The 14889-nt window shown below is 43.4% G+C and overlaps 1 protein-coding gene across 15 annotated transcripts in view; it reads left to right on the top strand.

The window, feature by feature from the left end:
• Window positions 1–13473, top strand: part of SORBS1 (sorbin and SH3 domain containing 1) — a 73779-nt gene extending 60306 nt beyond the window's left edge. For 5 of the 15 annotated variants that reach the window (XM_041474100.1, XM_041474118.1, XM_041474155.1 and 2 more), the window contains 3 exons: window positions 8971–9029; window positions 10297–10409; window positions 11208–13473. In XM_041474100.1, coding sequence (XP_041330034.1) covers window positions 8971–9029; window positions 10297–10409; window positions 11208–11275 — 240 coding nt within the window. In that variant the 3' untranslated portion in view covers window positions 11276–13473. Of the gene's footprint in view, window positions 1–299; window positions 1029–2318; window positions 2436–8143; window positions 8204–8838; window positions 9030–10296; window positions 10410–11207 lie in introns of all 15 variants that reach the window. The other 10 variants (XM_041474029.1, XM_041474108.1, XM_041474048.1 and 7 more) reach the window with 8 other exon arrangements.
• Window positions 13474–14889: the final 1416 nt, after the last annotated feature.

The following is a 14889-nucleotide window of genomic DNA, read 5'->3' on the forward strand; positions in this document are numbered from 1 at the left end:
ACTTATGGTATGCAGTCAGGGGCCACAAGGTGTTTTGTATCTGGGATACTGGCAAAGGCTAGAGAAGGGTATTAGCAACACAGATACAGGCTGGACTCTGTGGATGGAGTAGCTGTGGACAGCATTGTCTCCAGCACAGCAGAGCATCTGTAGAAAACTTATGCATGTGGTCACAGATCTGCTTCTCTCCACACTTGCTCTCTCCTTTTACTTTTGCTTGGTTTTGTATTTCTTTTATTGGTTTTTTTTTTTTTTTGTTCATTTCTTTCTTTTTCTCTCCTGCTTTTGTCTCCTTCAAGTCTCCCAGCTCTGAGCTGCTCCATACTCCAACTCCTCCGCCTTTGCCTTTTGCGCGCCGCGCTTTGTCTCCAGAGGTGCAGGCGGTCACATCCGAGTGGATTGCTCTGACCGTGGGAGTGTCTCCCAGCACCACTCCTGCCATAACTCCTCCATTGCCTCCTCCGCCTGAAGCCTCCCTCTCTCACACTGACTATCTCTCGCCTTCTGCTGCAGCCAGCCCTTCCCCCACAGTCAGCCTCCACCATTCTCATCTGTCTGGCTCCTCAACTCCCAGGTCCATTAAATCCCCGTTGCCCTCTTCCTCACCCAGACCTCAATCCTCTGCCCGCAGTTTCTACCAGGCCACTCCACAAAATGAAGAAAAGTTTGTTGACTCCCCTTCTCCCAGCGTGACTTACTCTAACTCCTCTCGCTGGGCAGTGGAGAGCCCCGAAAGCATCCTCGCAGAGCAGCGTGACACCACTGCCAGCCAAGCCTGGCTCCAAAAGACAGGAGAGGGCAGCAGCCACACTGAGCAGAGTGCTCATGCTGTCCCCAAGATCTCTGTTGAGCGCTGCCTGAAACCATCCCAACTAGACATGCGTGCGAGCCCAGAAAGGAGACCTGTGGGTTCCTCTGAGGACAACCAGTTGTGTCAGGAGCTAATGGCTATTGTTCAGGGAGGTAAAACAGAGAAAAGAGACATGAGGAAAGGTGATACAGGAAAGTTACAAAACGGAGAAAAGAAGGTACTTCTGCATGTGTGTGTGCTGCTCTGAATCGCTGGTTTTTGTTTAACTGGTGGGTTGACGTTTGTGCTGCTCTGCTGGCAAAGCGGAGCCAGTGGCTGCCACATGTCATTTTGATGATCTTCAGACATTTTTTCAGGAGTTACCAGTGGCATTCACTTATAGCAGATCAAAACGTTTTGGAAGAGGGCTCAAGAGCAGTGTAGAGAAAATTATTTTAGAATAGATAACACAGGACTGACACAATCAGTCACATCTAATGAGGTCATTATTTCAGATAGTGGCTATTACCAGACGCGTCAGATGAAAGCGACACACAGGCCCACTGTGCAGAATACAGACATTTTCTTGCTAATCAGAGATTTTACAGTGTGCAGTGAATCATTTATGGTAATAGAATTTGTTGGTTTTTCCTAAAACCAAGGACCAAAAAGCATTTTAAATGTAAGCCTGGCTCCTAGAATCACAAAAGGTGTCCCCTGTTGATCCTGGAGCCTATGGTTTAGTGAACCTTAGTCTGGGATGTGCATGACTAAGGGAGTTTTGATTGTTATCTATGTATTGAGGGGAAGTTATTACCTTTGCATTTCTAAAATTATATGAAAGGCTCTAGCCACAAAAGAGAATGAGACCTACTGATGCTTTCCCTCAAGAGTTTTTAGTTATATGCAGCCAGCCATATGTTACAATTAGAAGAGACGCAGAGGGAGCTCTCCAGTAGCTTCTACAACATATCTTCAGCCCTCAGTCTTTGTATAGGATATATGCTTTACTTTGCAGCTCTCTGTTGCCTTGTGGCACATCGTAGGGTACAGCCAGCCCAATTACATTACAGTACCCCAATGAGTGTAAGTTTGGAGAATTTGAAATCATAGAATTCTAAATACTGTCTTGGATGCACTGCAGTAGCCTCCATGACATACCCCATCTAGCCAACATTAAATTATGAGAAAGCAGGGTTTCCAAGATGACATGTTTCACACTGGGCACACTTATGACAAATAATTTGATTTCTGCTTGAATCATTACTAGCAGCCTACTGGGAGCTGTGTCAAGATTGTACTGTTTACCATCCAGATATATTTTAGTAGCATTTTTTAGACTTAACCTGCATGTTTAAAACAGAGTGAGATGGCCAGCTCAGACAAACCGACTGGAAACTGCACTTGTCCTTGCATGGAGTTACTGTTGCTGTGTGTGCTTCAAATTTACTGGATAGTAGATAGCACTAGCAGTGGTTGTGATAAGAGAGTATGTGCCAAGCTGACCAATTTTTCTTTTCTTCAAAAGACTGCAGACTCAAAAGTATTCTCTTCATCTGCTCCTCTCTCTTCCTCTACCCTCTCTTCCTCTACTGTCACAACACAGCCACCTCCCAGACTTACACGCAGAGTCAGTAAGCCACAGGTAATCATCTTTGCTGATTACTCTTCCATTACTTGTAGTCGTTGCCATGCCATGCCATTGTTTTGTCAAATGCTTATTTAGCAACTCATTGATTACACAGGTGAGATAATTTTCCTCTAAATTAGAATTTTGATTTAAAAAAAAAAAGAAAAATTACTTCCAGGCTGTGCAGAAGGGCAGGTATGGGCAAAATCTTCAGCTGCTGCAGACCTACATAGGTCAAGCCTAGGTTTCTGCTTGTTTGTACCAGCTGAGGATCTGTTTATGGGCTCCTCCAAAAGATTATCTCAGGGCTTACTTAGTTCTGACCTTGAGTTCCTACAGCTTGATTGCATTATAAGGCAGTGTTGGTGCCCTTCTTAGTAGGAATGGTGTAGCACAGGAAAATTTGGTTCAAGTATTGTTTAACCACCTGAGATCAGAATTCAAGGTTTGAGCATTTCAGAGCTGGGGATAAGGCATACACAACTTGGTATCCACAATGCCAGGGGCCTGCTCTGGTCTTCTCAGGTAGGATTCAGAGGTTCTAGGCTCTGTTGCTGAGAGCTACAAACGTTTTTAAAGAGAGATGCAGTAGGGTCTGTGCAGCACGGCTCAGCCTCAGCACTGTGTCTGGAGTGCCCAGAGTGTGGGAATGAGCGATGCTTACATCTGCCTCATCCGTCCTTCAAGGCAGCTTCCACAAGATGGCAATATTTGAAACAGAAAGTTCACGATTGACAAAAACTGGACCGAGTTTTTAGTGATGGGCATTGGGGAAGCAGTCTTTAGCTTGATCAGTGAACCAGGCAAGTTGGTCATGCAGGATTAACATGGGAAATAGTTACCTATGTTACTTACTTTCTTGATTAGATTAAGAGAGAGACAGCTTAAACCCTGAAATTTTCCTATTACCTTTATTAATTTTCTTCCACTTGAAGCTTGCACAACTTTTTACTGAACAACCACCTCCTGCTTCCCTTTCACTTTCAACATCTGAGTCCAATAGAATACATATTCTGCTTCATGTTAAAAATCCATAGAAGTTTCCTGTGTTGGCCTTTTTGCTGAGCTCTGATCTGCTTGGTCATGCTGGTGCTTGCACTGGATATATGTGATCCAAAAGAAAAGGAGCAAAGAGCCATGTTTAGACAAAGATGTTTCTCTCCAGTGATGATTAGCACATAGTTCTATTTTGGGTGTTCCACCTGGTTGCAATAAAACCCCATGGCCTTTCATTGTAGTCAAAGTCAAGTCAATATTTATATGTTATATGCCTTGACAATCAGAGCATTGTCAGTGTCAAGTTAAAACTATACGTGACATTAGCAGTAGTCTTGGCCTCATTTTTAGCTCTGGGTCCACAGCTCTTTAGGGAGCAGGAGTGGTATTTATATGTGCAAATGGCTTCTCATTATCTGAGTGATCCATACAGAAGCTGATGGTTTCAGCAGAACTTCAGGTAATACCCTGGAGGCTTTTCAAAAACCTGTACCTCTCAACTGATTTTAATCAAATGAGAAAATCACTTAGCAGACATGGAAATGGAAAAAAAAAATTTGGGTTTTCCTTACATTAGTGTCCGTCCCTGGTGTTTGAGGTACTTTATGATTTTCAGTTTGTTTTCTTTCTCATTATGGATAACCTCTTCAGTTATGAAATTCTGACCCAGGGTTTTTTGCAGGTTTAAGATCCTTAGGTATAGGACTGGTTCTTACGTGTTACATTAAGTAAAAATATAAATTGCATTGGCTCTTTACATTGTTCTGAATGTCCCTTTTGTTTGTTTTCACAGTCCAAACTAAAAAGAATTACCTCAGAGCATGTATGTCAAGTGTAACTTAGAGATAACTTGTTTCAATATACTAGTAAAATATGTTATTAAGGAGTAACATAATCTATCAAATGAATTTATTTCAGTGAACCTGCAGGAATTTTCGATTCTAATTCCTGTTCTACTCAGAGATCCGATTAGCACAGTGTCACTCACAGTCAGCAGTGGTGCCAGCAAGTGTGTGAGCAGTGTAGTGGCTTTGGCCCTGGGGCTGGACTGTGGCTGTGGGGTGGGGAAGGCAGGATTGGCTGGACAAGGGTCCCTGTATCAGCAACGTGAGGGATGTTGGTGGGACCCATCTGCTCCCTTGCACTTGTACAGAACCACTCCAGCAGAGTGGTAATTTCACCTGCTTTTGGCTGAGAGAAAGCAGAGTGGATGAGGTGGACGTTCAGACCCCATGTACTCCAGCACAGACCAGCTACACCTAGCATGTTCCTTGCTCTGCACCGTGTTCAAGGTAAACTTATACCTCCTCCACTGGTTTTCTGTTGCTCCACACATGCAGCACAGCAATGTTTCTGCTGAGGGCTTCTGCTGTCCAAGGCAGAGCTGCCCAGCCCATAGCAGGCATTTGGTACCTGTTTTCCAAGGGAAATGCCTTTTTCTGCTGTAGACACAGCCTTCAACTTCTGATCTGGGGTCTGGGGAGTCTTTCCACTGATTATGACAGCCTTGAGATCAGGCTGCTCCACTCTGCAGCCTTTTCAGTGTCCTTTGTGAGAGCTCTTCAGCCAGGTTTCCATTTGCTTTCACCAGAGCTGAGCTTGGTGTGTGCAAGGCTTTTCCTTTTGTTTCACCCGGGCTGGGGACACCTCCCTGGTCTTGGTTCTTCATTCATGTGTGGGAGCATTAGTGGTGATGTGTGCCCAATGTACCTGTCTGTCTTGTGTGTCTATTAGTCTGTCCTGTTTAGCTTTGTTTTTCCTTATGTAGTTCTTTAACTCCCACCTGAAATGGATAGAAGACACATAAACAAGAGCTGCAATGGGTAGTTGCACTGATGACATGAATTTCACCAGGAGCAGGGAGAGCACTGTTGAGCAGTCCCAGCATCTTTCTGCCTAACATTTGAAATCTGCCTTAGGGCTTTTCTAGGCTCTTAATGTAGAACCTTTTTCTGGTAATTTTACAAACTTGTGGCACTATTTACATCCATCCCCAAACTCCATATGAGGTGGAAACGCTGGCCAGCTGTGCTTTAGGACTAACTGTACTGCATATTTGTGTGCACAGTCTGTAGAAACAGAGACATAGAGACTTCAGTACATGCTTAAGTTTATTCACTTTTCTTAACAAAGCATGTAGTGTGGCTGAGCAGGTGTAAGTTGAGATGTCCTCACAGGTTGTGAATACTTGGACACTTTTAGGGCCTTCAGCTTATGCTCAGCAGTTACAGGGCTGGCTCAGTGTTTTGGGGGAAATCTTTTATACTTCGGAGCTGTGCCAAACACTTCCTGATTCCTCAGCCACCTCTGGCACAAGGGAGGCACCACTGTAGGTAGTACATGGACTGTCTAAACTCCTTTTTGAAGAGCATATAACACTTTTTTTTCCCTTCAATCTCCTCCTTCCCTGAAAGAATAATATAGGGTTTGGTTGGTGAATTAAAAAAAAGAAAAAATTAAAAAGCCACATAGATCATGCTATCAGGGTCACTTGTTTACATTAGTGGGGTGGTACATTTACAGCCTAAAATTATGGGATCTGATCTGGTTCATTTTTCATCCTGTTTGGCTAATACTGCATAGTTGCTGACTGTGGAGTGTTTCACCACCGCACTGCAGGGCTCTGCTGCAGCCCTGGGAGTTAGTGCTTTGGTAGGAGCTGCATGGATCTCCAGAGCAGAGGCCAGAGGAGATCCACGTAGTCATGTGTCTTATCCGGAACTGGAAGTTTCTGCTTGGCCTTTGCCCCTGCCCAGCTGCCTCATGGAAGTCCCCATGAGGATCCTGCCAGGAAAGGCAATATGACCTGGAGTCTGGTGCTACACCTCCTGGTAATACAAACCTGCACTGTGGAGTGTTCAGAGGCAGTGTCAATTTTTTAGCTTTAAAAAGACTAATTTAATTCATAGATATTAATGCTTTTAGGAGGAAAACTAAAGGGAGGTCACAAGTAATCAGTGGGAAATGGACCGTGTGGTCTTAGGAGCTCATGGAGCAATTTCAGCAGTCAAGTTATTGGTATGGAACAGAGAAGCACTTTCTTGAATTAAAAAAAAAAAAAAAAAAAAACAAAACAAAACAAAAAAAAACACCTAAAAACATTCTTATAGCTGCCTCAGCCTGAAAATTGTTAAAATTTTTTTTTCCAGCTACTTAACCACTGAGTTACCTCTGGTCTCATCAGATTTGATGCACAATATCCAGTTGTTCTGCACAATATTAACTTCAAATTTGTTATTTTTTCATTTGCCTTTCAGGGTTGATGACAGGCAGGAGGGACTTCCAGAAATCCTGTGAGGATTTCAGGCTCCACAGTAAATGCTTTGAATGCAAATTCCACTGCAATTAGTACATGGAACTTACATTTAAATTTCTTTCTCTAGAAATATACATGGTAACAGAGCATTGTTTCATAGGGCAGTGATCCCAGATTCCAGTACCAGAGAGTAGAGCTGACTACAAAGGAATTGCTGTGGGGCTGGGTTGGCTTAGAATGGGTCACAGTCCTCAAGAAAAGAGATGGTTTGCTTTAATACAGTGATGGGCACAGCTCCAGAGGTCCAAGATGTGGTTCAGTGGAGCTTTGAGAGGCATGAGCTCATCACCCTGCACTTCTCCAAAGTCTTTGAGCATGCTTGTGCTGAAGGTGTCACAGCCCTCTCTACTGTCTGCTTCTGCTCTCTCTTGTGCCATGAAAAAGCAAGCTTTTTACTGGAGGGCACTGCTGGGGTGCATAAAGAGGAGGACAGAAAGCTTAAAATTGAGGCCTGTGAAATTTAGTTTGAAAACTGTGTTGAATGATCACAGAGCATGGCCATGCTCTGTATCTCAATGCACTTGTCCAAGCAGCCCTGCAGGCAGTACACCAGCTCAGACATTACATTTGCTCACAGCATGCACCTTGCTTTCAGTGTGTGTTTGAATATGCAAAAATGTGCAAAACCAGGCTGTGGATATCTGTATGGCTTTTTCAGTGATCTTTTCCATAAAACCTCCAGCCTCAAACCCTGATTTCCCTTTATGTATCCAGGGACACATGGTCCCTGTGTAGAGTTGTGACTGCGGAGTGAGGCAGGGCAGAGTCCAGCAGCTTCACTGGTGGTGGTGTTTAAAGCTGGGTTTTTCAGTCAAGGTCTCCTCTGACCTGATGCTCTGCCTTGTTGCGGGAATTAAGAAAACATTTCAGAGCCTTGCTTGGTACAGGGCAGAGTGATTTTGTTTGGGCTACACGGCATTGTGCCTTCTGAGGACCTGAGCTGTTGTTTTTTTTAAAAAAAGAAAGCAAGTTGCTTTTCTGTGTCAAAGTAATTGAGGACTTTTCTGAAAACAGCAACAGATGCCTTCCAGCATGCTTTGGCCTTTCAATTTTGTTGCTCCCAAGTATGTGTTCCTGTCTGCATTATTTTTCCCCTACAGGAATGCAGTATGATACTATTGTACCATTTCTGGCCGTAGCAGTGTCCATCACCTTGCACTCTGATTCCCTGCCCTACCTTCTGTTTTGCTTTGCCTTGCAGCATTGTGTGCTACTGTTGTGTTACTGTAGCCTCAATGTCTCTTGTGTAAATGAAGGGTCTTGCTGTCCAAAAAGTATGGTGCTGGGGTGGGGAGGGGAGGAGTTGTTCATTTCCTTTTGTTGTCTGCACTCCATTTACATTTTTTTTAATTCTGACCAATATAACATCTGCTAAAATGTCTTCCTTGTCATTTGCTTGATGATCACACAGCCTTCCCACCATTCATTGAGAGCTGGACCAGATCTCACAGAGTCTGAAAAGAGCTATGTGGTAAGGCCCCTGTTTAACTCAGATGTGTAGTCCTAGACACTCTTCACCCAGACAGCAACACCTCAGTAAGAGATAAAATGCCAGCACTATTTTTAGTTGCAAAGTAGATACATATTTATCTCTTTGCCTATATTGCTTGTTTGCAACAGAAGAAAGGGAATTTAACAATTAGAAAAAACTGTCACAGCCAATGAGATGTTGGGCTAATTGTGCTGCCACACCCTGGGTATAAGTTAAATGAAGCCAAATGCATGAATGGAGCAGCCCAACCTCACCTTGCATTCTTGAACTGACTTCATAGCATTTGGAATGGTGCCACTGCATAACTAATTGCAACCTCTTATGCTGCTTCTTTTAAAAATATGTGTAAATGTATTTGTTACAAATCTTCAAACTAAATGCCAAATTCTTCTGTATCTTGCCTGTTTTTCCATGCTTACATCTGGATCCCTTCTGCACTCCACTACCTGGATATTTACCTGGATCTACAACTCTTCTTTTGTTTTTGGTTTTTTTACTGGACTTATATGCTGCAACTGGAATGTCCCATCTCTTCTTATCTATATTTTCCCCTCCCTCCCCCCTGTTGACTGTCCTTTGGGTGTTCTTGGATGTCAATGCTGCCTACCACACAGGACGCTGTTTGCAATGAAATCATAAACATTGCAGAAAAGTCTGTTCATTACTGCAGTACTATTTCTCAGCCTCTTGACTCCCGCCACAAGGTGACCTCTAATGACCATAAATCATCTCTCATCATTTCTCAGCAACCTCAAGCACAGCAGCAAGGAGCCAGCCCTGAGCGAAGTCAAACACCACGAGACATGTAAGTTCTTTTGGTTCCCAGCTCTTCCAGGGCCCATATTTCTGACTGGGGGGTATGAGAGCTCTCAGTGTTTCAGAAGGTAATTTAGAATTACGTGAAAATGTCAGCTTTGCATTAAAGAACAAAAGTAGCCACATATCATCATAATGAGTTTCAGCTGTATAGCACCTGAAACCTGTTTCTGTCTGTATAGTGCCTGAAACAATGACCTCATGATCCTGGATGGGGTCTCCATTACAGAGGCTGTCTCGGTGTCTTTGTATCTTGAAGCTGGCAACAAGTTCATATCCACTGGCTGGACCTGATCATATGATGTGGATCAATGTGTTCCACTCTGTTCTTAGCTTCTCACAGTACAGTGAGAGTCCCAGCACTGATGCCACTCGGTGCACTGCTGACCAGTTCCACTGGTGAATCAGTAGCTGAGAGGCCAGGGCTGAGATTTTCCAAGCTGTTCAGTGGAGTTGCCACTAAGCTTGGTGGGGCCTTACACTGATGGTTTTGACAATAGCAGCCTGCACTGTGTGCTAGGGACTGATGGTCACAGCAGTTGGCTTGTGAAAGGAACCTTGGCTTTATGCAGAGTGGAAACATCTCACATCAGCTCTATTTTCATGCTCCATAGGCAGGAGACCCAAGCCTCCCCAAATTTGCCCAAAGATTGTTTCTACTCCATAAGGATCCTTTCTAGTGAATACAGAGTGCCTGTGGTACAAATGACATCTCAGGGCAGGATTCAGCCTTGAGTTTTTTATTCCACCGTACCTCCTCAGCCATGATTTATCCATATAGATAGTAGAGTGCAGTAGAGTAAGCAATATCTTTTTCTAAAGTCCTTTGCTCTACCATTTGGTCAATTATGGCTCTCTCTGCCTATGCAGAGGGCAAGGAAACACCTGTCTCATTTAGCCCAGGAATGAGAGTATCCAGGTTTTGGCTTGCACTGAATAGGGTGTCTGCAACTAAACACTGTCTAGGTGCTACATGTTAGGAAGACTCTGCTTGTTTGTCTGTGCAGACAACTACATGGCAGAAAGGAAGCAGAAGCTCTCCACATATTCCACACAGTGTAGGTATGACACTTTTTACTACCACGACCTTTTGACAACAGCGAGTTCAATGCAGTTGGCTTCTGCCTCTCAAAAGGCAAACACAGGTCCAGGCTGCATTCAGCAATATGTAATAGGAATTAGGGGAAGGGGAACGTCTCCTGAAGGGATGTCAAAGAAATCCAATGGCTAACATGTACTATCTTTCTGGCTTTTAGAGTTAGCTACCAAGCCCTCTACAGCTACACTCCTCAGAATGATGATGAGCTGGAACTGAGGGACGGTGACATTGTCGATGTCATGGAGAAATGTGATGATGGCTGGTTTGTGGGTGAGTGTGACACTTGCCTGTGAGCAGAGCTTTTTGGGATGGGCAGTTTTGCAGAGTGTCTGGAAGTTGCTTTCATTTGTGGGGTCAAAATGGTGAAAAAAATTGACTTCAGTTTTTCCACAATTTCCCATCTTTTCCCACCAAGAATATTAAAATTAGGCTGCAAAGTGGTGGAGCTTTGTTTTCCTTGCTAGGTCTCTAGTACTTTCTTGTCTTAGTGTCTCCATTCCTCTCTTTGTCCTGATCCTTCTTGTTTACACAGGTGACAGAGCAAAAGAGGGAACCAAGAAAAACTGGATTTCTGTAGCATTTCCAAAGCTGAGGGAGCCATGACTAGTTATAGAAAGTGGCAAGTAGCTGGTGAAGACAGCACCTGGATAGGAGTTGCAGTCCCTGAAAATCCAGCCTCAAGTGCATGTTTAGCAAAATCCTTTACCTTCAAGGAGTGCAAGTCTGGACAGTGTTCTCTATCTCAACATTTTCAATCTAGGCTTGCCATCTCTTCTTAAGGGAGATTATCTCATTTACACTGAGAGGTGTTTGACTTCTAACCTATAGGCCCACGAACTTTCACCAGCACCTTATTAATTATTAAAGGGCATGACCAAAGATTATTAGTAGCAGAACTAGTTGTGATTTGGTTTGTACCAAAAGACTCTTTGTCTAGGGCTCCTATTTAGTATTAGGAATCAATGCCTGCAAGCAGAAGAGGTTGCCACCTGTACCTTTTTAAACCCTGGAGGCTTTCTTGCTTGTCTCCATCTTATTGTGTCTTCCTTGTGTTTTATTTTGCAACAGGTACATCCAGGAGAACAAGGCAATTTGGCACCTTCCCAGGCAACTACGTGAAGCTTCTGTACCTGTAAAATAACAGTGATCCCACCATAACAAGGATGGTGGGATTCCTTTCCAGATGGTGTTTTTAAACAGTGAAGAAACAGACAATTTATGAATGTAATAGACAAGAGATGAGAAGTGTTAGGAGGATGTGGTTATGTGGTACACTATTGAGTTGAATGTGTAGCCCTGCTTCCATGGAGTCAGGGTGTGATTTGTTTGCTGAAGAAGAGACAGTTTCTAGTTTACAGTGCTGCCTTTGTGTATTCCTCTCCCTTCCCCAGTAAGAGTTTTGATGATAATCTTAATTTGTACGGAGTACTTACCTCTGAGAAGGCTTCAGGGAAGCACATGGTATAGGTTTTGTTTGTGTGTTGAGATAGGGTAGTGCTTTGGGGCAGTACTCAGCCCTGCTCACGTTGGTTGGCACAGAAGTTCAGGAACAGGAGTTCAAGAAACAGGCTTGCTGCCCAGTTTCTGCCTTGAAGAAAGGCAGACTGCTGAAGACTCACTTTTCTCTGCCTTCCATTTCCATAGAAAAGTTTTCCTTCATGTTATGCATCTTAAGACCCAGCAGAGGCAGAGGACAGCTGATACAATTGAATTGCACAGCTCTGTGTGGAAGAGGAGTTTGGGACTGGTGGTTTAATGCAGAGAGGTCAGACAAAGCATAATGCAAATGCGCAGAAATCCCAGACCCTTCAATAACCTGTTCCTGATCTCTGCAGGGTTTTTTCTTTTGTGCAGGGTGTGTGTGTGTGAATGTATTGTGTGCAAAATTAACTGAGTCCTGTTTTTTTAAAGAGAAATCAGCCTAGCTTTGACATTTATCTGCACAAAGAATAGAACCAATAAACAGAACATCCGTGAGGGCAAATCCTGTTTATGAGTCCTACGGCTGTTCACTTTCACTGCTCCTCTTGCCCTGTCACTGGCCCTAAAGGATCACACACCTTTTCTAATATATGCTTTGGGATGAAATGCTGGGACTTCTTTCTCAGCATTAAATCTTAGAGGCTCTGATAAATCTGAGCAATGTATCACTGAGGGTGCCTTTTTTTTTCATTTTGATTACAGTGTTCATGGTAGGTCAAATAAATACATGCATTTTGGCTGCCTCTTAGTCATACAAAAAAGGCTAATCAATTTGGAAAGCTGTTCCCAGCAGTTATTACCAGTTCCCATAGATTTGTATTTCCTTGAGGGAAAAAAAAAAAAAAAACAAACCAAAAAACCCCATGGCTTGGCTGTATGTTTGCCTGTAAATCCACTATGAATACTCTTTTGATAGACTTTTTGTTATTAAGAAAAAGCATAAACAAAACCAGTTCTATCAGACTCTGCTTCCTACAATTGCCGTACAAATAGCAAAGGGTAGATTGCTATTTTGTCATAAGCCGTATTTAATAATATAAAATGCCTATTTTTATGCTGATGCTTTTATACAGATTTATTAAGAGTAAACTACAACTAACTGTTAGCACGACTTGCAATGTTTTGATAAACTAGCCATGCTCCTGGGTTTGAAATCAAGTAGGCTTGTCTTCCGTCTCAGTCAGCGGAAGAGAAGACTCTGTGTCTCAGAAGTTTGACTGTAAATATGTATATTTAACTTTGTACAGACAATGTACTTACCTTGTATAGAGAAATAATTTAAACACATTGAGTGAAGGGAGGAGGAAAAAAGGCAGTTGTGAAAGGTTGGGATTTTTTTCCACTTTAATTTAAGTGATGGAATTCCATGTATGTTCACATAAAGAGTTTTAGCACAAAATATTCATTATGAAAGGGTTTCAGATATGACACAAAGCACCAGTGTTTATTTTCTGCAGGAGGTATCTTGAATCCTGCATCTTATTTATGGGTTAATTGTTCTGCTTTGGGTTTGCCCTCCAGTTATTTGCAACAATGTTTAGGCCTGTTGGTAAGATTGGATAACACCAAATAAATCTATCCAGCAAAGTAACATGTTGATATTGATTGTATATAACATACTCATTTAAAAGTTAATTTTCTGTTCTTGCTCTTGCCATTTAAGTTAAACACAAACACACACATACACACACACACCACACATATCCACACAAACGGCAACTTCTTTTTGTGTTAATTTTTTGTTTCTTATTGCAGTGGATTACTATTTGGCAATTAATAAATGGAATTATTGAATTACTATTGTGTTCCTTGTACAAATTATTAAATAAAATCTACTCTGGTTGTTCCTGTAGCAGTGCACTTTTGTACTAGTGCCCCGCTGTGGCTCTGTATCCATACTGATGTGTAGGTGTCTGCCATGGGCTTCTCCACTGTCCTGCACCTGAGGATCCTGCTTGTGATTAGGCTTGAGCTCAACAGTCCTTCCTGTGCTCTTGGCTGGCTGTGACTTTTGCTTAAAGAAACCAAGGTGTAAAGGCAGAGGAGAAGCTGGTTTACACACAGATCTCACCCGTAACATGGTGTCAGGGTACAGTTGCTGTGGTGTGCACGCAGACCTGGGAGGTCAGGAGTACACCTCTGTCCACTGGTTTACAAAGGGTCTTTGTGACCTCAAATGAAGAGACCACCCAGGTTAAGTCAGGCAAGAAACTCAAAATGCCAGCCTGTGGGGGAAGGGATGTCAGCTGGTGTTGGGCTTACATGTGCATTTTTAACCCTGACTTCAGTCAAAAGCTTAAAGACTCTGCTGTCCAGTAGCTGCACCCTGACAGGGCAGGTACAGCTACAGCATTAACTGATGGGGGTTTGTAGGTCTGTGGTGATGGTGTCCTGTCTCCCAGCCCTGCAGCAATACACCTAGCTGGGACTTTTTGGGCATGCCTTGTGTAAGGGAACAGTCCCTGAAGGAGCAGAGTGAGGGAAGGCAACAGCTGAGCTGCCTGGGTGGGCTCACTGGAGGCCGGTAACGCACAAATACCCAAAAAATACATCCTGCAGCTCCACACGTTTGGCTCCTGCATGGTGCCTGTGCAGGACTGTGCTCACCCTAAAGACTGGTATTTCACAAGGAGTTTTAACTTTTTGGAGACCTCCATCTTAGACTAAGCCAAAATTGCACAACAGATTCAAACTCTGTGATGATGCGACTGGATGGCCAGGCAGACAGATCAACGTCATGGCTGCACTCACAATGATTTTAGGAAGTCAAACTGTAAACAAGTCGATCCTAAAACCAAACTACCACGACAGCAAAAGCCTCAGGCTTTACATGTTTTTAGAAAGCACACAGACACAAGCCCTTTCTTGTTTCACAGGTCACTTCATATAGAAAAGCCAAAGGGTAGCCTGACCATGGCTCTTCTGCTGACAAGAACTGCTCACCTTTGCTTTACAGCAGCCTGGACAGGGAGGGGAGAAACTCATCTGTGTCTGCTGAACATTGGTATTTACTCACTCTCTAACCTAATGTAAGGTAAGGAAGCTAGAGGTGCTAGTGACTTCAGAAGCTGGGCAAGCAGAGAGGGGAAAAGTGATCCAGCAGTGTGCAACAGCCCTCTGGAGATCCTGCACACTGCTGTGGCAAAGCAGTCACTTTCTTCACTGTCATGAGTGCCACACCAATGATGTAGAGGGAGAACTACTTCTCTCTGCTAGGGATAAAATTATTAGTCTGGACACATGGACCCTGGAAAGAAATAACCTGTGA

This window comes from Pyrgilauda ruficollis, unplaced genomic scaffold (genome assembly GCF_017590135.1).
Source record: "Pyrgilauda ruficollis isolate IOZ18807 unplaced genomic scaffold, ASM1759013v1 scaffold11, whole genome shotgun sequence".
Taxonomy (NCBI): Eukaryota; Metazoa; Chordata; class Aves; order Passeriformes; family Passeridae; genus Pyrgilauda; species Pyrgilauda ruficollis.